The 25,888-nt window shown below is 42.0% G+C and overlaps 1 protein-coding gene across 28 annotated transcripts in view; it reads left to right on the top strand.

Annotated features, from left to right (window-relative positions):
- JADE1 (jade family PHD finger 1) overlaps positions 1-25,888 on the top strand; it is an 87,562-nt gene that overhangs the window by 7,865 nt on the left and 53,809 nt on the right. For 4 of the 28 annotated variants that reach the window (XM_084972923.1, XM_084972914.1, XM_021100690.2 and 1 more), the window contains exon 1: positions 16,921-17,144. The exons of 2 other annotated variants lie outside the window; for them this stretch is intronic. Coding sequence is in view for 1 of the 26 variants with exons in the window: in XM_005656538.4 (XP_005656595.3) it covers positions 19,125-19,143 (19 nt within the window). In the remaining 25 variants the exon portion in view is untranslated. Of the gene's footprint in view, positions 1-16,920; positions 17,575-18,578; positions 19,144-19,164; positions 19,271-19,434; positions 19,684-25,888 lie in introns of those variants that run through there. 22 more of the 28 variants (XM_005656539.4, XM_084972915.1, XM_084972924.1 and 19 more) reach the window with 13 other exon arrangements.

Raw genomic sequence — 25,888 nt, 5'->3', positions numbered from 1 at the left:
TGAGGCTGTGGCGTAGAAGGCAGCTGTAGCTCCAGTTAGATCCCTGGTCTGGGAACCTCCATATGCTGCAGGAGTGGCCCTAAACAAATAAATAAATAAATAACTTAGAAGAGATTGTTTAAATTTATCTTATCTATAAAATTTTACAAATGTATAAGCTTACATAAAAGTCTCCTTGTGCTTTGACGTATTCGTTTTTCAAAGCCAAAGTAACTTTTAAGGAGTTTCCATCATGGCTCAGCAGGTTCAGAACCCAACTAGTATCCATGAGTATTCGAGTTTGATCCCTAGCCTCGCTCAGTGGGTCAAAGATCCAGTGTTGCTGTGGCTGTGGTGTGGTATAGGCTCGGATCTGATGTTGCTGTAGCTGTGGTGTAGGCCGGCAGCTGCAGCTCCAATTCGACCCTAGCCTATGAACTTTGATATGCCGTGAGTGCAGTCCTGAAAAGCAAAAACAAACAAACAAACTAACAACAACAACAAAAAGTAATTTTTGAATACTTTTTCCTTGAATGCACAGAAGTTAACCTTGAGTAAATAGATTTACTTAGATTGCAGATGGAGAAGGGAGAGAAGAGAGATTTTGGCTGATGGGCCAAGCCCTGCCTGAATACGTTTGGGCCTGACTCTTGCTCCTGCCTGATGGCTGAGCTGGTCCATCAATATGAGTTCCTCCCTCCCAGGGCCAGAAGGTATGGGCAGAAGGCAGGCAGCCAGGTCTCTGTCTGGATTGTATGACCCCCTTTCCCACCGTCTTGATCTGATTGTGCTCTGTGTGTGTAATAAGTCCTGCACTAGTCTTTCTACCGATTCACAGCATGATTCTTTCTTTCTCCAAAGAAGCTGAGCACATGGTATAATGGTCTTTATTAACTTGCTCTTTGATTGTCACAGAGACATGTAACTGACCTGCAGGACTAATTGTGGCTGTATTAAGCAAAGAGTACAGTTAACCAAAAAAAAAAAAAGTCAGAGGGTCCTGGACATAAAAGCTACAGATTCACCATATTGCAGTAATATGACTTATTGATATGAAACAAAAATATAGCCAGACATTGACTAGTATAGGGAAGCAGAGTCTCACATTTAGCTTTTGTTATAATATTGAAGTTTTAAATTTATTATAACTGATTTTATGCCTAAACCCCCTCCTCAACTGGGTTGTGGGCAGGAGTGCTCTTAAACTTCCCATTAACTGAATTTTTGTGTTTTCCATCAAAGTTCGACTCCTGGTTTGTGCTCTTCGCATGAGATGTCACCTAGGTGCCTGAGCAGAGCCTTGGATTCCCCAAGAGCCGGAACAACAGGGACTGTTCTTTTACACAGGATGGCCTGCTCTTCAAAATGGCACCTACCCAGTGCCCAGCCCTGCTGCCCTTCTTACCAGTTTTAGCATCCACTGAGGCTGACTGGTGAGCCACCAGGACCTCTTCATCCTGTCTTCTCCCTGGAGGCCTCCTCTTTCCCACCTGGGCCCTGCCCGTCCAGGCATCCAGGGTACACCTCCCCAACCCCATCTTCCTTTTGAAGGTTCATGTTCTAATGGCAGAGCTTAATGTATTTTGTGGAAAAGGTGACATTTAAACTAGACTTTATGATCAACAAGCAGAGATAGAGAATAAGAGAAAAAGGGATTTCCAGAAAAAGGGAAACATGAATATCAAAACCACAAATAGTTCCTTTTCCTTTCCCCCTCCTAGTTCTTTTTTTCTTTTTATGATTTTTATTTTTTTTCCATTAGAGCTGGTTTACAGTGTTCTGTCAATTTTCCCCTCCTAGTTCTGCTTCATCTACATGGTTTCTATAAAAATCATCACCTTGATGATTTCTGTAAAAATCACCTTCCGGCAATATAATATTGGTTGGTGAATGTTGGTAGAATTCTGACTCAATAGGCTGATTGGTTTTTCCTTGGGAAATTTGGAACTGAAACTAAGGAAAAAGTAGTCAACTTCTTTGGATTATTAGAAGGTGAACTTTGGATCTCTTAATCACTATGACCTTAAGAAATGTAGGTAGAGAGAGCAGGCAGAGAGAAAAGAGGAAGAGTAAGAAAAAGAAAAAAAGAAATGAAGCAAAAACAGAGGGGGAAAGAATCATAGGTCAAGAACTCTAGTGACCTTTGTGTCTGATTTTGACATTCCTGAGATTTAGCTGCATTTCTATTCTTGGGATACCTGAAATACAGTGGCATCTTTGTGATAAATTTCTTTTTCCTTAAGCGCAATTGTGTTTTTTGGATGTTGTTTTTGCTGTTGATTTTTTGCCGCCAAAATTCTCCTAACCAATTGTGTCAGTTTCCCGAGGCTGCTATAACAAATTGTCACAAACTTGGTTGCTTAAAGCAACGGTTTATTCTCTCACGGTTCTGGAAGGTCTAAGTCCAAAATCCAGGTGTCAGCAGTGCTATGCTCCTGCTAAAGGTTCCAGGGAAGACTACTTCCTTGACTCTTTCTAGCTTCTGGTGGCTGCTGGCAATCCTTGGCATTCCCTGGCTTGTAGCTGCGTCACTCTCATTTCTGTCTCCGTCTTCACATGGCCATCTTCCCTCTGGTGTCTCTGCATGTCTTTATATGGCCTTCTCATTAGGACACTAAATCTATTAGTCATTGGATTTAGAGCCAGGACTAATCCAGCAAAAATCTCACCTTAACTAATTCCATCTTACAGATTTAATGTAAGATGGAATTATTTAATTTACACATTAAATTATTTAATTTAATCATGTGACTTTATTAAATTCCTATTTAATAAAGTCACATTATGAGAGACGGTCCAGGTGGACATGTATTTGGGGTAACACTATACAAGCAGTACACCAATTCAACATCCAAAGGCATTGGAACTACCACAATGTTTAGAGCCAGGTGCGTGGGGAAGGAGCGTTGTGCTAAGAATGCTGAGGCCTGCTCTCTACCCAGAGAGGAGGCATGGAGTGCTCTACGCAGAAGAATATCATGGTTCAAGTTTCCTAAAAGATTGCTTTGGTCACAGTGTGTAAAATAAATTGGAGCAGGGAAGGCTAAGGAGGGAAGAAAACCAGTTTTACCACTGGATAATTCAAGTGATGGGTAAGGTAGTCTTGGTCAGCATAAATGGTAGAAAAAGACAGGGAAGGGACAAGTGGGAGACATATTGCAAATTCAGGTTAGTCAGTTCATGTGTGGTTGTGGGGGAGTGAGTGAAGAAAAGGAAGGGTCTAGGTATGTTTTAGAATATATGACTGGAAAAATAAACATCCTTTTCTATATTCTTTCTATATTCTTCTCCCTTAAACTTTAGCTATTAAGAGTCAGAATGCTTCGATTGCAGAATTCTCACTTGAGCAAGGTTTTTTTAATAAAATTATTCATATTCTTGGCCTTGGATGCCAATTAAGTCTCTCAAGTTTAAAATTGCTTTGTTTGCTTTTAAAGAAATCTGCCCAACTTACAGACCTACAAGTTAACTAACCAGCCTACTTCCCTTCTCCTCCCCCCAGAGGACTTTACTCTGTTGGTTTTCTGCCAGCTCTTTCAAATTGAAATAGTTCAGTTTCTCTGTTTCTAGAACATAGAATTCATTACTCCTGGATTTTTGCCAACAATGTCCCTCTCATGTTTTTAAAACTAAGATGAATGTTACAGAGTGACCTTCTGGGCTCGACCCACGATTAGAAGTCAGTAAGTGATATATTAGATGTCTGCATGGATGCTCTGTTCTGGGTAGTGGGGCTGCTAGGGGAATGGGAGGAACTCTGGGAAGGTGGGAAAGGCATTCAGGGCAAAGCCTTGGAACTGAAGTGGAGAAATATGCATGAGAGATTAGGTAAAATTTGGCTGAAGTGAGGCAAGGCTCAGATTCTTCCTCTACCCTCAGGGCCCTGGTGAGTTTACCACAGAAAGGACATAGTCATTAATTCCTTTTGGCCATTTAGATAGAAAACAGAAAGCCAGGTGACAGAGAATATTTTTAAAGGGCTCTAGGAAGAACCACTCCATATTTTTTTCAGTGTGCAATGTTCCCTTTCTCTTCCCACCTCTGCAACCCCGCTTAGCCTCTTGTTTCTGCTAGCACTGAAAAGACAACAGAGCACAAGTCTTAGGAATGTATACATCTGCATAATTTTAGGCCAGATGAATTTTTCATTCATATGGCTCTGTTGAATTACATAAGGAAATTTCTTTACCTTTTAGGTTACTTTCTAGGAATACATTAATACTTTAATTCTTTTTTTTTTTTTTTTTTTTTTTTTTGTCTTTTTGCTATTTCTTTGGGCTGCTCCCACGGCATATGGAGGTTCCCAGGCTAGGGGTCGAGTCAGAGCTGTAGCCACCGGCCTACGCCAGAGCCACAGCAACTCGGGATCCTAGCCGCGTCTGCAACCTACACCACAGCTCTCGGCAACACCGGATCGTTAACCCACTGAGCAAGGGCAGGGCTCGAACCCGCAACCTCATGGTTCCTAGTCGGATTCGTTAACCACTGCGCCACGATGGGAACTCCAATACTTTAATTCTTTTCTCTTCCAATTGGCTATATATTTTTAAAGTAAACTTTTCATTTTGAGATAATCATAGATTCACATACAGTTACAAGAAGTAATGCTAAGAGGTCCTGTGTACCCTTTACCCAGTCTCCCCTAATAGTAACATTTTGCAAAACTATAGTAAGTTGTTGTAGGATACATTCAAGTATAATACCATTGACATTGATACAATCAAGATATATGACATTTCCATAACCACAAGTATCCCTCATATGGCCTCTTAGAGTCACATGTACTTCCCTCCTTCCCTGACCCTCATCATACCTTGATACTCACTAATCTATTCTCCATTTCTGTAATTTTCCACTTTCAAGGATGTTATGTTAATTGAATTATATAGTATATAAACTTTTGGTATCAGCTTTTAAAACAGCATAAATTCTTATTGATTTGTGTATGTATCATAGTTTTTTTTAATTGCTGAGTAATATTTCATGGTATGGATGTACTACAGTTTGTTCACTATTCATTCATTGAAAGACATCTGGGTTGTTTCCAGTTCTTGGCTACTATGAGTAAAGCTGCTATGAACATTTGTGTACAGGCTTTTATGTGAACATAAGTTTTCATTTCTCTAGGCTAAATGCCCAAGAGTGCAATTGCTGGGCTTTGTGGTAGTTACATGTTTAGTCTTATGAGACACTGCCAAACTGTTTTCAAGAGTGGCTGGACCATTTTACATTCCCACCAGCAATGTATGAGCAATCCAGTTTCTCCACATCCTTGCCAGCATTTGGTGTTGCCGCCATTTTTCTTTTCTTTCTTTCTTTTTTTTTTTTTAGCTATTCTGATAGTAATGTAGTGATATTGCATTGTGGTTTAAATCTGCATTATTTTCCTGATGGCTAATGATGTCGAACATCTTTTTGTATGCTTATTTGCCATCTGTATATCCTCTTTGGGAAATGTGTTCATGGTTTTTGCCCATTTTCTAGTTGAATTGTTTGATTTTTTTTTTAATTTGTTGAGATTTGAGTGTTCTCTATATATTCTAGATGCTAGTACTTTGTTGAATTTGTGGTTTTGCAGTATTTTCTCCTAGTCTGTAGCCTGATTTTTCATCCTCTTATTAGGGTGTTTTGGAGAGAAAATTTTTAATTTTGAGAGACCCAATATACCAAATATTTCCTCTTATGGATTCTAAGATTGGTATCAAGTGTAATAACTCTTTGCCCAGCCCCAGATTCTGAAGAGTTTCTCCAATTTTTTTTTCAAAGTTTTAAAGTTTTACATTTTACATTTAAGTCCATGACACAAATTTTTAAGTAACTTTTTAGATCTTTACTGTCTGAAATAGGCCTCAGCATGTGAAATCCTTTTTGTCCTCTTTTCTTTCTCAAGCATCTGATCACCACCTATGACTCAAGTCACTGATTCCAAGTCAAGGGATACAGTTCCTGAGTAGGTACATGATCCCAAGTTTGTAATGAGTCAGTTGAGTGATGTACTTGAACTATGTGCTCTGGAGGCTGACTGTTTGCATTCAAATCTGTGTATCACCACTCAAAAACTTTGCGATCTTTAGCAAGTTACTTAATCCCTCTGAAAGTCGATTTTTCATTTCATTCAGATCTGGATTAAAATAATAATACCTACTTCTCAGGACTGTAGTGAGAAGACAATGATATCTTATGTATAAAATACTTAGTGCAGTGCCTAGCACATACACAGAACACCTTCGCTACTTGTTAATCTCCCTCCTTCCTGCTCCTGGGCAGGCAGATTCTCCAGGCACTTCCCCAGCTCAAAGTCTCCTTCCTCACATCTCCATTCCTTTCTTTCTACCTCTTCTGGTCTTAATCACTCCTCTTCTCTCTATGAAGACTTTTAACCTATTTTAGCATTTGATAGAATTTCCTATCTCCAAATCATTGTGGTATTTATATACGTTGTCAGATTACCTTTACTGCTTTCTGTATGTTTTATGTATCTCCCCAAATTCATATCTCCTTGAGGGCATGCTCCTAGCCCTCCACAGAGTTCAGCTTTATGCTGAGTAATTGGCAATTACTCAGCAAGTCCCCAGAGCACTGATACAGGAAATAAGTATTTCATCAAAAGCAATTTGGCAAAATGAATCCAAAGCCTTAAAACCTTTGACCTAGTAATTTACATTTTCAAAATCTATCCTAAGAATGGTCAAATAGTAAAAACAAAAACTTATGCATAGGATAGTTCTTACATTTGTAAAAGTATGGATTTAGACAAATATGAATGTGTGACAATAAAGAATCAGGAATCATGTATATTCCATTTATATTGTGGAATATTATACTGTCAGTAAAATTCCATTTTCCTAATCATGGGTTAGAAAACTATAAGGTTATTCACTGAAGCACTCTTTATATTAATAAAAACATAAAAATAACCTAAACCCCCAACTATATGAATAAATTAAATAAAATACTGTCACAAAATAGAAATGCGCTATGATCCTATTTATCTCAAAAATGTGTGTCTATATAAATATACACACAGGAGTTCCCATTGGGGCTCACCAGTAACAAACCTGACTAGTATCCATGAGCACTCGGGTTCAATCTCTGGCCTCACTCAGTGGGAAGATCCAGCATTGCCATGAGCTGTGGTATAGACTGTAGACATGGCTCTGATCTGGCATTGCTATGGATGTGGCGTAGTCTGGCAGGTGCAGCTCCAATTTAACCCCTAACCTGGGAACTTCCATATGTCTCAGGTGTGGCCCTAAAATAAATAAATAAACACACACACACACACAAATATACAAAAAATAGGAAAAATATACACCAAAATTTGGGGGGTTATTTTCTTTGAGTAATAATTTTTGGTGATTTTAATTTTAATTTTAGCTTCTCTCAAACATAATATTTATTTTTTGCATAAGAAAATAAGAATGAATGTTATAATCTGTTCTTTAAATGGTGTTTTTGAAACTATTTAATTACATGAATATATTGATCATTCATCCATTGCATTCAAAATATTAACTGCCTATCAATTGTTAGGCCCAGTGCTAGAAACACAATTGGGAGAACAGTTGAAAAAGTCCTTGAATCACAGATAGCCTAGTGAGAGGTACAAAAAAATGAGAGACGTGAAAATATAGTGATACCTCTGAGTATCATGGACACTTAGAAAGAGATGGGGATTAAGGAGGTAGGATAAGACTACTTGGTAGAACTTCAATGAATTAGAGCCAAAAGAAGGGATGCAGATAGGGAAGAATGATCCAAGTTTAGGGTTAAACATTTTCAAAGGTTCGGAATGCATACCACTGAAGAAATGTGAAAAGCCATGGAGCAGAGGGAGGGTTTGGAAAGGGAACTAGCAGAAATAAATAGCTATGTCTACAACACATTCTACATGTAAGAATAAACAAGGAAAAAATGGCAATTAATTGTTTTAAATGGGGATGGTGTGGTCATGTTTTTGCTTTAAAAGATCACACTACTGAGTAGAGAATAAATTAGAGGGGGACTGCACTGGAGACAGGCAGACCGGTTAGGTGGTGATTTAAGTAACTGAGATGATGATCATGGATGTAGGGATGGAGAAATGAAACCTGATGTAGACATGATCTGATGGTAGATTGGATTGGTGGTGCTGATGGTGGAGGAGATGTCAAGGAAAAACAAGTATCAAGGATGATATTTCAGCTCCCAGGTTTGGCAATTGCAGATGTGGTACCACTAATTGAGATATGGGACAGATGAGGAGGCACAAAGTGAGAGGGAAAATGAGTTGGGTTTGGGATATACTGCATTTGAACTGCCTGTGGGAAGTCCAATGGGGGTGTTCAGAAAGTTATTGGAGATACAAGTGTAGATGTATGTTTTAGGGGGGTGGTCATGAAAGTAGGTGAAAACACCAAGAGATACATGTAGAATGAGAGGAGAGTAGGGCTTAGAAGAAAACCCTAAGGAAAACCAATATTTAAGAGACTGAAAGGGAGAAAGAAAATTGACTCAAACCTGGTCTGGGACAGAAATTTTTTGTGTGATGTAATTTACAACTCCTTCTGGGAAGCAATTAGCATTCCTGATAAAGTGCGTGAACAGTTTTCTGACAGACTTTAATAAGACTGAGAACTCCTTCTGGGAAGCTAGGGTTACCCATCCAGCTGATTGACTAGCCTAATAATCTTTAACCAGATGTTCTTTTTTTTGTATCCATTCTAAACATGGTTGGTGAACCATTCCTTTTTTTCTTATAAAATGTCTCAACCAAAATTAAATAGAATTTTTTAAAAAGCTTTTCATGTACTCAAAAATAATTTGTCTGAGGCATTGCTTTAACAAAAGAGAAAGAGGAGCCTGCAAAAGAATTAGAAGAGGCCAGAGAGACAGGATAGAAACCAGGAGACTTTTGATGTTTTAGAAGCCAGGTGAAGTATTTCAAGAAACAGGGCGTGAATGGACAACAGTGTCAAATGTGAGTGAAAGGTCAAGTAAAACAAGGATGGGAAATCACCATTGGATTTAGCAGTAGGAATGTCAACCAACAGTGATCTTGGCAAGGACAGTTTCACTGGGGGGACTGTGGCACTGGGGGGCATAATTCAGAATTCAGTGGGCTTGAGTGAGTATAGACCATTCTTTCAAAACGTGGGACTATAAAGAGGAAAGTAGAGGGGGAGAAGAGCTTTGAGATTGTTTCTTTTTAGTGGGAGACAGAAATATATATATATATATTTACACACACACACACACACACACACACACATATATTTTTTGGCCATGTCCATGGCATGCCAAGCCCCCCCTCCCCCGAAGCAGCAACCTGAGCTGTTGCAGTAACACCACTGGATCCTTAACCCACTGTGCTACAAGAGAATACCAAGACAGACATATATTTAAAAACATTTGGGAAGCAGTCAGCAGCCAAGGGAGTCGAAGATACCTGAAAGAGAAGGGCTAATCTTAACCAAGCCAATCTTTTGATTCTGAGCCCAGGTGGAGGGAAGGTCACTTGTCTCCCATTGTGATTGAAAAAAAGGGGGAGGATGAGTCTGTAGGGAAGACCTTTGGCAAGTTTGGTGGTGGAAGATAAGAGGTATTCCTGTCCAGTAGCTTCTGTTACTTCTGTGATACAGAAGATTAGGAGCTCTGCTGAAAATGCATAGGTAAGTAGCAAGATGGCAGACTGAGGAGAGGAAGAAACCTCTGAGAAAGATTCTGTGGAAAATGGGAGGCTGAACTGTTTGTGTGTGTTGGGGGGAACAGTGATTTCAGGACACGCTGGAGGGAACAATCAACGCAGGTCTGTGATTTTCTCCTGTGGTGCTTAGAAGTCTTGATTTAGGCATGAGGACAACTAATCTGGACTGTCTTTAGTGAAACTATTGAAGCTTTGCAGCTTCCTCTGGCCGTCTTTTAAATATAACTCCTTGGTTTGGAGCTTAGGTTCTGTTTTCTTTTTACTTCATAGACATTTCCAGTTGATCTAATCCACTCCCATGGGTTCAGTTAACCTCTCTATGCTGATAACTCCTAAACCAATACTTGCAACCCAGCCTTCCTCTGGAGCACCAGACTCTAGAACCCATCTGCCTTGTGGGCATCTTCAATTAATGTTTCCTTAAGGTGAACAAATCATATTTCTACTCTTGCATTTCCTTTCCTTAGGAATTTCCTCCTTTCCTTTGCTCCAGGTGGCAGGAGTTTGTTGTTTTCACCTACTGGTGGCTCAGTGCTTAATGAATGTCTTTTTGGAATTTCAAATGAAGGAATCCACGGAGTCCTCAGAGCCCTGGGAGTCATCTTTTACTCCAACTTTTCACCTCAGCACATGGAACCCCTCACAAGTCTGGTGCACCACTAACTGTCTTGGGGTAGAAAAACAAATAGAGGTGAATTATCAAACAATTTTAATACAGAAACTTAAGTGCTGGCTTTACCTCCTTTTCTTTGCTTCATTAGCATTGGAATAAACTAGGGTGTGAGGTCACCTCCCTCCCTACTTCCTCTCCCCCTCTGCACCCTGCCCTCTTAGCCTTGCAGAAAAGGGGAGCTAGTTTTTCATTTGCTAATGATTGGGGCTCAGGTTATAATGGGCCATTAAGGTGTTTTGTGGAAGAAAAGAGGAAAATGGAGCTTTCCGGTGGAGGGATAAAGAGACTGTGGGGCGGGGATCCGGGGACTTTAGGCAGGGGGGGCCTTGGATCGGATCCAGGCTTTTTCGAAAAGAGGGGCCACGAAGGACCCTGGGAGGGACATTGCCGTCCCGACCTTGGTCGGTTCTTTGTCCGCCCAGGCCGCGCAGCTTAAGCCTCTGCTCTGCGTGGAGAGACAGAGCGTTGTGCTCAACCTGTTCACTGCCCCACAGGACCTTCGTTTGGTTGCCCTGGACGTTGCTCCCTCCCCGGATGACTGCCTTTATCTAGTGGGGACCCTCCTGAGACTCCACAGGGTCTCCGTAAGCCCCAGAGACATCCTTTGGGCCCTTGGTTGGTGGAAGGAGCTCTCAGACTCCTGCCTGGAGCGGGTGCTGAACTGGGTGAGCTGGAGACCACTGGAGAGGTTAGGACAGTGTTAACTTGTGCCTCCACCTCGGGCCGTTTTGTCTGCTTGCCTCCATTCCATGATCAATGGCTGTCGTCCAAGCTTCCGTCTCTCACCTGGTAACTGCAGAAGCCTCCTAACTAGCCTCCCTACCTCCTGTCTCACCTTCACCCCATCCATTTCCTCACACAGAAGCCAGAGGTTTTGTTAAACACAACAATCGATGCCCATCCCCCACTCATATGGCTAACAGCTGGAATCCTTCAGCTTTCAGTTTTAGCATCACTTATTTTGAGGAATCTTCTCTGATCACCCTCCTCCCACCTATCCCCCCCCAATACCCACATACCCGCCCCCTCCCACTAATAGGGATCCATTATGTACTTTCCCCACACCCTGTAGTTAACTGTCATCATCTGTTTATGTTTTTAACTGACCTGTGGGCAGAGAATAGATCTACTTGCCTGTTAACCTGCAGTGCTGTCTCTGGTGCCTTGCCATGTGCGTGGAGTGTGGTGGAAGTTAAGACCCACTCAGGTGGTTCTCGTACCTGAGTGTGAATCATAATTACCTGGAAGGCTAGTTAAAACAGATTGCTGGAGCCCCCTTTCCAATTTGGTTGGTTTGGGGTGGGGATGGGAATGATGGATCTCTGACAAGTTTTGAGGAGCAGTTGCTGCTGCTGGTTGGAGAGCACATTTTGAATTACTGCCGCTCTGCATCTAGTAAGGGAAGACTGGAGAATTAGATTGGAGTGACTTTTCAGAAAAGAAAGGTTGGTGGAAAATAAGCTTTGGATGTCTTGGAGGTAGTAGCTAAAAGAGAGCTATTTGAATTTGGAATAAAGATGGCAAAACTTGCCAACTGTTGACAAGGAGTAACTATGAGAATAAAGGGTTTAAGAGATCTTTAGATGAAGTTAATGTTACAAAGGTACACAAAGACCTCAAAAAAAAAATAGTAGAATACTGAAATAATTAAAATGAAAAAGTGAAAAAATTGTAAAATGAAATAGGTGACATTCAATTTAATTAAAAATGCCTAGATTAAATTATTTTATTTTCAATTAAAAAACTTGAAAATATATGGCAGTGTTTATAATAATTATCCTTATCAGTGAGTTTTTATCACTTTCCTTCATCCTTCTAAATTTTGAAAATTCTCTCCGTATTTTTCTTTCATAATTGAGAAAAGCTTTTTCTATTTTCTTTTTTTTTTGATTTTTAAAATTCAGCCAGTTTTATTTTCTTATTGAGGTATAATTGATAGATATATTAAAGTATATAATATAATGATGATGTATGTATGTATTGTGAAATGATTACCACAATAATTCTTGTTAACATCTGTTACCATATACAGTTACAAAATATTTTTTTCTTGTGATGAGAACTTTTAAAATCTATTCTATTAGCAATTTTCAAATATGCAATATAGTATTATTAACTATAATCACCATCTGTACATTATGTCCCATGACTTATTTTTTTATGGCTTTTATTTTTTCCATTACAGTTGATTTAGTGTTCTGTCAATTTCTGCTGTACAGCAAAATGACCAGTCATACATATACATATTCTTTTTCTCTTATTATCCTCCATCATGTTCCAACACAAATGACTAGATATAGTTCCCCGTGCTATACAGCAGGATCTCATTGCTTATCGACTCCAAATGCAATAGTTCGCATCTATTAATCCCAAACTCCCAGTCCATCCCACTCCCTCCTCCTCCCTCTTAGAGACCATAAGTCCATTCTCCAAGTCCATAAGTTTTTTTTTCTGTGGAAAGGTTCATTTGTGCCATATGTTAGATTCCAGGTATGTGATATCATGTGGTATTTGCCTTTCTCTTTCTGACTTAACTTAGTGTGAGAGTCTCTAGTTCCATCCATATTGCTGCAAATAGCATTAGTTTTTCTTTTTTTATAGCTGAGTAGTATTCCATTGTGTATGTATACCACATCTTCTTAATCTATTCATCTGTCGATGAACATTTAGGTTGTTTCCACCTCTTAGCTATTGTGAATAGTGCTGCAATGAACATACGGGTGCATATGTCTTTTTCAACGAAAGTTTTGTCCAGATATATACCCACGCTTTTTCTGTGTCGAATCTCTGCAGTCTTAGACATTTCCATCTTGTTGAATTAAATTATTTCCTCTCCCTGTCCCTCTGTCAGACCTGTTTCTCTTTGACCTCTTGTGCTAAAAACATGAAAACTGACAAAATTAAAGCAACAAAAATATAAGACAAGCAAAAGAAAATGAAAAGGAAAGGAAGAAAGAACATGAAGAAAGAAATAATCCTGACACCAGCAAGAAAGTATTTTGGTTATGCCTTCTAATCATTACATAAATTGGAAAGTTGTAACCACCTACCAGGAGGATCTTACCATGCTGTTCATGACTGGTGACCTCATCAATCAGTCAGACAGGGAACTCTATTCCTAATCTCTTAGCCAACACCTCCTGTTTCTTATGGGGTTCAGACACGTGCTGAGTGTGGTGCCCAACTTTACTCTTACTGTTCAGATTCATACCTACTTATCTCTTTGAACTAGATGGCCTTCCACCCAAATAATATCATTCAAAAATGCTAATATAGTTATTTTGTTATTAAAATTGTTTTAATAAACTACATGACAACTTAAGCTCTCTTTATAACAAGGCTTATTTGGGACATAAATTCAAAATTTTGAACAGTTAAAGTGTAAATAAACTTTTAGAACACAACCTATTTTATCCACAAGAGCAGCTGTGGAACAAAAATTGTGTATACATTACATGTTGTAACATATCCACTGGCAATGGTATTTGCTAGTAGGAATCTCTTGTTCATCTCTCTAAAGGAATAAGATATACAGGACTTGAGCATATGTTTCTACTTCATTTCAAATTTGAACAATTCTGAACTTTGTGTCAAGGCCTTATAATTTTTCACCTACAGAGTAGGTAACATGATATTAATATTAGTAGTAGACACAAATGAAATAACATTTATAGGTTTAATTATGTATGGTTTCAAAATCAGGAATATGAATATATGTTTAAATTTGTATTCCTTAAAACTATTATTATGGAAGAAAGAAATCAAACCGTATGCCTACAGCAAAATGAAAGGGGGATATAAAATGATAATTATCACCATGAACACTGATCAGGTCCAGTCAGGAAAGACTAGAATCTTGATACTTCAACTACATTTACAACTTTGTACCTATTTTCTTAAATGTCCTTTCATCTCTGATAATGAAATGTGAATTAACAGGACCATTCTAGAGACTAGGAAATGGTGTGGTGATCAAGAATGATTTGGTAAGTTAAAATAGTCAGTGACAGAGTGGAACCAGAAACTCATTTTCCTAATTGCCAGCTTAGTACTTCTTATTCTAGGCTGTATTAAATATGCTGCTGCAAGGCAAACCATGTTCGTTGCTGTTCCAAATTTAAAAATAGGTTGTAAGAAAGTTTTCTTTGTGGTCTGATGGCAAAAGACACCTATTATTTTAAAAATGTCAGTGGCTGATCATTAATGACAAAATGTGGAGTTCCCGTAGTGACTCAGTGGTTAACTAACCCCACTAGTAACCATGAGGTTTCGGGTTTGATCCCTGGCCTCGCTAAGGGGGTTAACGATCCAGCATTGCTGTGAGCTGTGGTGTAGGTCTCAGACGGGGCTCAGATCCTGCGTTGCTGTGGCCTAGGCCAGTGGCTATAGCTACTATTAGACCCCTAGCCTGGGAAGCTCCATATGCTGCAGGTGCACCCCCCCCCCCAAAAAAAAACCCACCCCAAAACAAAGCAAAAAACCTAAATGTTTTCAAATGTTCTTTATTGATTCAAGTTGTCTTCTATTTCTTCAAATAATCATCACATTCTAAGTTTGGTAAGAACAATCAGAATTTACTGAATGTTAAAAAGGGTGTTGGATATCATCTTGTCTATCATTTCAGTGGGGAAACTAAGACCCAAATAAATTTGTCCAGAGTGGTAGTATGTATGAGTTGATGGGAGTCTCCAGACTTTTAGTCTAGGGCTGTTCATGGCACATGGCACTATCTCAGTGAATCAGTATTCAGAAGCCATGGTGTAATAGAGTTTGTTCCTGGGAACATCAGTCTTCATCCATGTATCATTGTTGGGAGTTTTTAGCTCATTTTTCTCATCCATTTATTCAGTACACTTTGATTTTGTTGCCTGATGTTTTGGGATTGAAGATAGTGATAAAAAAAAAAGTACAAAGGCTAAGTGGCAAATGAGCTTTATTTATATTTTGCAGGGGAATGAGTGAAGTAAGGCTGGCTGGAGTGTAGAAAGTTTGCAATTTTCCAGGGAAAGGAGGCCAAGAAAGAGAGACACAGGAGGGATGGCCCTCCTGCTGCCAGGTCCTCTGCTGGGCGGTTACATGGAGTTATCTTCTTCCTCTTAGCAACCCTTGAGGTGTAGGGGCTGTTAATCTCATTTTATTACTCATGAACAAATTGAGGTTCAGAGAAGTTTTGTAATCTACCCCACAATCACATTACTGATAACCTGTAGAGCCAGATTCATGCAATATCCATCTGGCTATGAAGCCTGTGTCCTTTTACTTCTATAGTAGAGTATAGGTAAGATGAACCAATAAAAATAACAGTAACTGCAGTGCAATATTAACAGCAGTAATAATGATAGTTAGCATAGTGCTTTACATATGTGATCTCTGAACAGGATTAACTGAGCCCATGAACAGGACAGATAGGGTGTCTTTGTACTCTTCATTAGTGAAGCAGGAAAGGGAGAAAGAGGACATTTACCTTAAGATTTCCTTTGGTTTACTTTGCTTTCTGAAAAATGGTTGAAAGGCTCAGTTTTGTTATGCAGCGTTTGTCAGATTATTATGTTCTTGATGTGGGTGGATGGGTTGGTGTGTGATTTTGTGAAATCAATCCTGATATATTCAGAATTCTTCCATTGCATAAGCATGCCTTTGGGTTTGATTTTGTAATTAGTGATCACTGTTCCTATTTACTGAATGGGATTTTTAACCTGTATCCAGGTCTTTTCCTTTTTGCAGCTGAAGGCCATATATACTCTTTATTTCTTTAGGGGGTCCATGAAAGAAGTACGTTAACGTCCACATGAAAAAGTAAGATTGTATTGTGTGGAAAATCAGTAACCTTTTTTTTTTTTTTTTTTTAAGTAACCACACAGTTTTACACATAAATGCCTTTAAATTAATCTCTGATGTCTAATTTTATGTTAGCCTGCTGCTCCAGTTTTACCATTAGGCTCAGTTCTCATATTTGGAAGGCAAAGTCCAGTTCTGTAATACTGTAATATAAAGGTGGTGTCAATTTATAAATAATTACTAATGAATTAATGTTCATTTGCAATTATAATTTGTATACAAGCTTAGGTAAAAGATGTGTTCCAGCTCTAAAACTGGATTCTCTGTATTTAAAAATGTCATTCTAATTCGCAACTCTCCAAACTGTTACTACGAAAGAACTATTTATCTTGTCATTCAGCCTAAAAATAAAACCTCACCCAAACTACTCCTTAATAGCCACATTTTTAGCGACATAATTTAAAACTAATTTGAAATAATCTACTTCTAGGTGCAGTGATGTCGGACAAGAGTTGGAACTGGGACAGTTTGAAAGAGATAATTTAAAAGCCCACTACCATGCTTGGAGACACCTCAAGAATTTCTAGGCTTTCAAGGGAGGTTAAGGAAGAGATTTTAAAAGCTGAACAGTGCCACTCTTCTCAAGCGCCGACGGACATAAGCCGAGATGGCAGCGGTGAGGGCCGTGAAGAGTTAATGAGGGACGGAGCCCCCTGCGCCGCGAGCTCCCCGCGAGCTCCCTCCGCCCTCCTGTCCCCACCCTCTCGTTTTGGCAAGGGATTAAAGTGCTCCCCCCTGTGGCAGCAGTGACCCAGAATGAGTTTGATTCACACAGTCCTTCCTCCATAACAAGCCAAACGGCCGTCCGAGAGTGCCTCCCTGCGCCGGGTGTGTGCGCGCCGGCGAGAGCAGGGGCCCGCCCGGCTCCCCGCCCGCCAGTCGGTCCACCCGCCTGCCTCGGCCTGAACTCATGCGGCGCGGAGCGAGCGGCGAGGAGCCCAGCGCCGCGGCCGAACCCCTACGCAGCAGGTACGCGCGCGGGCCGCGGGGGGCGCGCGGGGAGGGCACGCCGTGCCACAGTCCGCGCGTGTCCGCGTGTGGGTCCGTGTGCGCGTCCCGATCCCGCGGCGCCAGCGGCGGCGGCAGTAGCGGCTGCGGCGGCTGCAGGACGAGCCGAGAGGCTCAGCCATATTTGATGGTTTTGTTGCCTTGCTCGGGAGTTCTCGGGAGTAATTTAATGCCGAAGGTCGCTGCCTAGTGGAAATAATATAGTACGTCATTAATATGGCGCCAAAAGATTGGGTTCTTGATATGTAGCAAGGAGGGAGGGCAGGCAGTCGCCAAGCGCAGCGTTACTATCCCACCAGTAACTTGGGCATTGCTGGGGCGGGGGCCAGAGGAGGAGGAGGAGGAGGAGAGGATGATTTTTGGATCCTGGGAATTGATCTATGTTGGATTAGTAAGTTTTATGATGATTTTTTTTTTCAGTTTTAGGGGGGCTGAAGTCTTAGAGCTTTTTCTTATTTTAGGTTTGCGAAGAACATGCGATTTTCAGGTGAATCATCAATTAAAACGCTTTCAGGAGCAGAAGCCCAGTTTAGTTGGCTTTAGTTTATAGAATTTTTTAAAAAGCCAAAGTGCATTAGGTTGCATGAAAGTAGAAAGCATAGTAGTAACTTGGTAGACAGATGGCAATGGCAGAATACAGGTCCATGAACATATATGAATCCAGAGTGTGTGTGACCGTGGTGGTGGTGGTGGTGTGTTGGGGGGAAGGGACGATTGTATTTGTCCAAAGATAGGTGTGTGTGTGTGTATGTAGATACATCTGTGCTGGGTGGCCGCAGCCCTGGCTCTTGTCCCCGGGTCACCCCTTGTCCAAAATACTCATTGCATCAATTCAAGGGCAGTGAGGGGAGGTGGGGGGGGGGTAGGGACAGCTTAGCAATTAGGTTTTTCCAAATTGGGTTTCCAGTGATGAGTCCTTTTACTTATAGGGAGACTGTAAAGTATAAAACCCTTTATCAGTGAAATTAGGAAGGAGTTGCATTGAGTAAGCAAACTACCGATTAACCACGAACTTAAAACGGATTGCAAATTGCAACCTTTGGCACCATCTGCAAATTGTGGGGGGTGGTGTCGCTCGGTCGTCGATGCCTGAAATGAACGTGCAGTGTGCACTCCAGGACTGCAAGTTGCAAAGCCTTTCAGTGCACGTGTCTTGTGCCTGTGAGTGTGTGTTCGTGAGTTGGGGGCTGTTGTTCGGTAGCCAGCAAGCTTTCCGGGTTGTTGGCGCTGGCTTGCAGATGCGGGAGAGGGATGGAATGTGGAATGTTGACCGGGGAACCGAATCCTGTCGGAACGGTCCCATTTGCTAGAGAAATTCGATCCCTTCCACCTCCTTCCCGCTCCCCCCCGCCCGCCTGCGGGCAGGAGGCGGGGCCGAGGACGCGGCTGCTGCTCAAAGTGGCGGAGCGCAGCGGCGGGAGGCAGGTGCACGGCACCCGCCAGTGGGGGTGCCTCAACTTCCGCGGGCGTTTAAATAGCAGCCTCATTCCCCTCCCACCGGTAATAGGTGACCTGGCGGCCGAGGGCGGCGGGGGGGAAGGAGACGTGTGAGACCCGGGAGCAAGCCTCCCGTGGCACGTGGGCAGGTGCTGAGTGGCCCCGGGGCCAACTTTTGTGGCCCGCCTCTGGCATTGGCGGAGAGGCGGCTCCTTGTGGAAATGGGGGCGGGCGGCGGCCGAGGAGCTGCTTTCTCTGCCGCGACTGGAGCGTCACCTAACGGTCCGAGCAGCACTGCCGGGCCTGGGGTGGGGGGCTTCGGGGGCGGGGACGCCTGGCCCACCGCGCCCGCGCCGCGGGAACCCCGCACAAAGCCCGCGCCGCGGGGGCGGCCACCACGCTCCCGCCCAGGGAACGGCCTGAAGCCCGTCGCGGTCCCCGCGCTCATTCCGGCGGGCGTCCGCAGGCGTTTGTTTGTTGGTTCCGCGCCGCCTTCCTCGCCGGATGGCTTCCTGTGACAGAGGTGATACACAGTTTCCAGAACTGTCTGGGGGCGGGAGCGGGAGCCGAGCCCTCTCAGGGCTGCTCTCTGTCGCCGCCGCTCCCATCTCATAACCGTTTCTCACCGGCGCGCCCGCCCCAGCCTGGAGGTGCCGCCCGGGAGGGATTCGGGGAGGGGGACGGCGCGGCCGTTTCCAGCGGCGCAAGTGGCTTCCCGACGCGAGGGAGCGTTTGATTTGCAACTGGGGCCGAGCGGATTGGTGCAGCTGGCGGCGGCGGGGCGGGAGGAGCGGTAGCGGTGGCGGCGGGGGGTGGCCACTTTCAAATGGAGAGGGCGCGACGGGGGACGCCGCTGCCGAGGGAGTGGGGCTTGGTAGCGCCGAGAGAAGGTGTCATCACTGCACCGGGGCTAATTCCGGCGGAGGTGCTGGGAGTTACTTTCCCCTCCTCCCGCGCTGTTGTTTCTGTCGCCTTGGGAGGAGGAGGAGGAGAGGGAGGGGGCGGCGCCGCCGCGCGGAGCCTCGGCCCTGCGCACACCCCGGCTGGCGGCTGGAGCCGCGCGGTGGGTTCTCTGGGGCCGGGCGGCGGCCCATTCCTCCCCTGCCTGGGATCCCCCCTTCCTGGGGTCCTCAGTTTTCTGTCTCCAGCCCACCCGGCTACCCGCAGTCTCCCTGGGCTCCCCACACGGGCTTCGCATCCCAGAGTCCTTGCCCCGGCTCTCCTCGCTCCGGGTTTCCCCTCCCCCGCCGACCTCCCTCCGCGGGGTTTCCTACCCCGGGCTCCCCTCCCCGGCGCCGGGTGAATGCAGCGAGCAAACAAAAAAGCGGGCGATTTAAACGTGCCTTCGAAACCCGTTAGGAATGCGTCGTCACCCGGAGACCGTTTAAAAGCAGCTTTGGCTGGCTTTCTAGTAACGAGGCAGGCACCCCACCTCGCTTTGGCGGGTTGAGGGTCTGTCGCCTTCTGTTTACCTCAGCCAAAGGGGAATTTAAAAAATTTTTTTTTTTGTAAAATGACAGCTGTAGTTGAATGACTTAAGACGGCTACATATTTAGAAAATTGAGAGAACCTGAAATTTCCATTGAATGGGAATGCTTTTAGGGGCTTCTTTCCCAAAGGGTTTCATTAGGTGAACTATTTTTTCTTTTTAGAAAACCCGCTGTGAAAGGCTGGCTCTCTAGTTACTTGTAGCTCAAGGCTAATATCTTTCGAAGTTAATGAACTAGTTTTAAGATACAGAGAAATTAGTTCCCTGAAAGCTGATTTAGGTGTTGATCCACCAGTGGTTACAGATTAGTAAACTGTATTTGGTCGAATCACAGCTAATCAAGATTTAATCACTTTTAGGTGGAGAAAGGAAGCCTTCAGTGAAACCATACTTAAACTGACAAAACTTGTGATAGGATAATTTGTTGTTGTAGAGTGGGCAACACAGACTAGAGAAACACAGAGGATGTTGAGTGACTAGAGAAATACATAGCATGTGGAGGGACACTTTCTAGCAAATACCTGCACCAAGAATTCTTAATGCTCTTTTGTCCCAAAGATTTCAGTCTCATCTATTGCCCCTTTTAATGTTATGATTGTTAGGTTATTTTGCTTTCTTCCTTAAGTTATGTATTTTTATATGTGGATTTGACTTTGCATTTTCGTTTCGAATTTCCCGCTACTTGTTACATACCTCCCTTCCTTCTAACACCAGCCAGAGATAAAAGGAATTGCTTGAACTTGTAGTATAACTTGAACTTGATTCCAGCTTAAGGTCAAAGGCTGCTTTCTAAGAGGAAAAGTTGGGTAGGTTGCCTCAGAGATTTTAACTTTGACAAAGATAGATATATGTGTGTTTTTTTTTTTTATAAAGAAAAAGATCCCTCCACTCTCACAAGTTCTTCCACTATCACTTGACAGATTTTTCAGCCTATAAATGAGTGTTTTATGTTAGTTAAAAAAAACTCAATGTGTCTCACCTTGATAAATACTAATTTTTGACTTCAAGGAGACTTTTGTGGCTCCACGTATTACAGAAGTGATGTTATATTGTTGAAAATTAAAAATTGCAGAGAAGCAAATATAAAAACACATTCCTACCACTTAAAAGTTACCATGGTGTCATTTGCCAGATAATTATGTATGCCTATGTATATTTTAATCAGAATAAGTCATATTGTATATATAGTTCTGTAAGGAGTCTTGTCCTGCTAGCTAGCTTGCCTATTGGGATGTGTTCAGATTTCCTCACTTATAATAGAGCAGCTTTGTCTAAAACACTGTCCTAAAATCATTTATTTCATCTGGTTATTTCCTGTAAGTAGATTTTAATCTGTAGTAACTTTTTGACAGAACCTCTGACATTGAGGCATGATTTTGAAATTACTAATGATTGGTTTTGGAAAAAGTTGGAATTAGCATTTTATTGTCTTTGATTTGGAGATTATCTGTTTGAAAACTCCTTCAAAGAAAGTTGCCTGATGTATTTATTCACAGGCTTGCTGGAAAAAGAATTATCAACTGTTTGTGTTTCTGTACTCAGATGGTTGGAACAGCAAACATCAAGACCTCAAACACTGGCCATATCTTACTCTCTTTAGGTTTGTCAGAAGTGAGGAGGAGGCATATGAATCTCAGTTTTGCTTGCTTCCCTAATACTATTGGTGAAGCTCTTCTCTCATTTAGTAATATGGGGCATCTGTTACACTATTACAGTTAATAGTCTGTTAGAATTTGCATTATAAACCTGGTTTTCCCACATAGTTAATAAAATAGACATCCTCAGGAGGGAAATATGACATTTTAGCCAATATGTTGCTTTTTATTTGGCTTGGCATTAAAAAGTTAGGCTTGATTGTTGAAGCAGTAGGAATTATACCAGCATTCTTCTTTCCTCCCTTTCCTGACCAAGCCTATGAAGTTAGAACATTGTTGCCATGTGTTTAACTATACTTAATTTTTTTTTTTTTTTAAATGAAGGCTGGTTTTGCATGGAGTTGTTTGTTTCTTATATGGTATCAGAAGTGTGGTAGAAACCTTAATTGAGAAAGTTTTCCTTCCTGGGACAGTTAAGTTGTTTCCTTGAAGGTGTCGGTGTCAGTCTATTTTCTCCATTTTCAAGATCTTGCTGCACTGTTTAGTCATGTACTTAAAATTTGGACATTTTAATTTGTAGTATATATTTCAAAAAGTGGAGACTTATTTGAAAGAGAGCCTTGCCATTTGCCTGGTGTATGCAAAAATACTGATCTGTGATTATGAGGGGTATATATTTTGATGTTCCCAAGTTGGTGGGCTCTGATGGAATAAGTTAATTCTGCATTTCTAGTAAGTGGAAGCATGGCTCTGGAGGACCTTTTTAACCTCTTAGTGGAAGTGGCGTCTTGTCTTTTAAGTTTAGTTAGGGTTGAGTGTCATGGAACAGAGAAAATCTAGTCTCTGATTTAGAAGATATAGATCCTGATTATTGTGGCCTCTAGCCTAGACCTTGAGTGAGTATTAAGAATGTCTTTCCTCACCTGAAAGCAACAAAGATAGATTGCCAAAAATGGAATGGAAAACAATCTCTGAGGAAGAGACTTATTTCCATTTGTGAGTCCTTTATTAACTCTAGACAGGTGGTATATAATGTGCACTTAAATGCATCAAGGACCATACCTTTCTTTTTTGCTTTTATGGCTGCACCAGTGGCATATGTAGGTTCCCAGGCTAGGGGTCTTATCGGAGCTATAGCTGCCAGCCTTCACCACAGCCACAGCAACACAGGATCTGAGCTGTGTCTGCAACCCATACCACAGCTCACGGCAATTCCGGATCCTTAACCCACTGAGGGAGGCCAGGGATTGAACCTGAAACCTCATGGTTCTTAGTCGGATTTGTTTCTGCTGCGCTGAGCCATGACGGAAGCTCCTCAAGGACCATACTTTTGATAAATACTTTAAACCAGTCCCATATTACTTTTTGCTTTTAGTTCTTCAGGTAGGGTTAAGATATGGTAAGGTGACTGAGGACAGTTGAAACAAGTTCTTTTTGAAACAAGTTCTTTTTTAAAACTTCAGGTTCTTTGGGGTTTTCTTGTTGAAGGAATTAAACAGTTTTGTTTTGAAAGTTCTCCCAATTGGCAGTAATACATACTTTTTAATATTGCTATTTAATGTCTGCACAGATTTTATTAATTTGAAGATTCACAGTGGCTTCAAAGATAGTTTTAAAGCAGTTACTTTAAGTGAAGATTTCAGTGGTAGGGTCCAAACCGAAGATTAAAATGAGCTGAGTTTTTTTTTTTTTCCTTTTACTAGTTACTCCAGGGTAAGCAGGAAGAATTGGCAAGTTAGTAAGTTTTTGGCGTTTGAGTTCCATGGAGTTTAAGTTGTATGGTTTGCTTTTGTTTAACACAAAGTATACTTAATATTTAAGTTTTTTGATTACTCATGGTCATTTTTATGAGCATAAATTATTTCAGTGTTGAAATAAAATGATGCACTTGCGTTGGCTGAGTTCTGGTGACTTGTAACTTTTTTGAGGTCAAGGAAACTTTTCAAAACCTATGGAACCTCTCCCCCAGAACAAGCAAGTTGCTCTGAAATTTGCTTATCATTTCAGGGTTTGGATAAATACCTTTAAGTGCATTCTTGCATTTCAGTTTAGCTTTTAAATTCTGGTGACTTTTTTTTGTTGTTTTGTTTTGTTTTTTGTTTTTTTTTTTGTCTTTTTGCTATTTCTTGGGCCGCTCCCGTGGCACATGGAGGTTCCCAGGCCAGGGGTCCAATCGGAGCTGTAGCCACCGGCCTACACAAGAGCCACAGCAACACGGGATCCGAGCCGGATCCGAGCCGTGTCTGCAACCTACACCACAGCAGGGACCGAACCCGCAACCTCATGGTTCCCAGTCGGATCTGTTAACCACTGCGCCACGACGGGAACTCCTGGTGACTTCTTTTTATAATTTATTTCTGATCCTTTTACATCCCTGTTAACCATGTATTGTAGTTAAAATGCTTGTCTAGAACGGTCATGTTTCTGCTTATTGGTTACTGGCTTGAAAATCAGATAGGAGCCTCAGGGGTTTTCCTTTGAGGAAAATTCACAGGTTTGTAGACATGACCTTTATTTAAGTTGCTTAGAGCAACTCTCCCCACTCCCTCTGCCAGTCTGTTGATTTGTAGCAGGGCTCAGTAAACTTTTTTTGGCCATACTGGCTGCATGAGGAATTCCCAGGCCTGAGAGTCAACCCATGCCACAGCTGTGACCTGAGCCACTTCAGTGACAGCGCCAGTATCAGTAAGCTTTTTTTCTTCTTCTGTTTCTCTGGTTTTTAGGGCTACATTTGCTGCATATGGAGGTTCCCATGCTAGGGAGCTACAGCTGCTGGCCTACACCACAGCCACAGCAACACAGGATCCAAGCCATGTCTGCCACCTGCACCACAGCTCATGGCAATACCGGATCCTTAACCCACTGAGCGATGCCAGGGATGGAACCCAAAACCTCACCGTTCCTAGTCAGATTCGTTTCCACTGCGCCACGACGGGAACTCTTAGTAAGCTTTTTAAGTAAAGTGCCAGATAGTACATTTTTTAGGCTCTGTGGGCCTGACGGTCTCTATTAACCACTGTGAAAGCAATCAGTGGACAAAAGGTAAATGAATGAAATGAGTATCTTCCAATAAAACTGTATTTATAGACAGTGAAATTTGAATTTTGTATAATTTTCAGGTGTCATGAAATGTTCTTTTGATTCCCATCCCTCAAACCATTTAAATATGTAAAAACCATTTCTAGCTCAGGGGCTGGACAAAAACAGTTGTGAACCTCTGATCTTAGTGATACAGCCTTCCCAAAGTATAGTATATGCCTGTAGTATAGTGTTGTATAGCATTACCTAGTCACTGGATTGTTTTTGCCTAGGCTGAATTCCCTTTCTGGTAGGAACCTGAAATGTCAGGTTGAAATCAGAATTTGTTTGATAAATACGGAGGGAGTTGGCTAGTCTGAGGGTTGTGGTTCTTAACTCTTTGGTTCCTGGATCCCCTTTGAGGATAGGATGTGTAATGCAGGACCCCGCGAACTTAGGAAGGCAGAGCTAGGTAGTCATACCCTCCAAGGGGGCAGGGCCAGAAACCCAGTGTAAGGGAATATACCCAATAACCTACGGAAGGAGATAACCTCTCTCCAAGTAGGGTGTGTGTCACACCAATCAGAAGTTAATGCCTGCTGCTCAGAGAACTTGTACCCCTTTGACAGTGTTTAGGGAGCTACAAGCATATTATTCTCCTTTCAGCTCTACCTTTTGTATGCTCCACCCCAAAAAATGGTTTTTGCAACTATCTTCACATTTGCTTGCCATGAAACCATGTTTCAATTTCCAAGTTAACAGACTGTTGTTTATTGAGTGCATTTAGTCAGTTGTCTGCTCTCTAATTACGTATAATGCATGGCCTTAATCTTTGAGGTATCCTTTTTCTATATCCCAGTAGGTGTCTAGGAGCAAGAATCCCATGGTACAGGCACCTGTGTGGAAAGTAACATAATGTCTTTTTCAAGGAAATCTTGGTTACTCCATTTTGCTCCGGTTTTGGCTGAATCAACCCTGTGACACCCTTCTTCTTTACCTTTTTTCCCAGTGACAGTTTGTTTCAAATTAGCCAATTGGGAAGAATGTGCACCCTGACCCTATCAGTGGGAAGGGGACAGGTAAATCACCTTGTTAGGGATAAATAGGGGTTCTTTGTTCGCTGCACATGCTTTTTGGAGTACCCGTGCCCTTCTGCTGAAGAGCCT

This window comes from Sus scrofa, chromosome 8, assembly GCF_054392235.1.
Source record: "Sus scrofa isolate SSC_HxYL_T2T_F1_AM1 chromosome 8, Sscrofa_HxYL_maternal_Yorkshire_Landrace_v2.0, whole genome shotgun sequence".
NCBI classification, from domain to species: domain Eukaryota; kingdom Metazoa; phylum Chordata; class Mammalia; order Artiodactyla; family Suidae; genus Sus; species Sus scrofa.
This window is presented reverse-complemented; position numbering and strand designations above follow the sequence as displayed.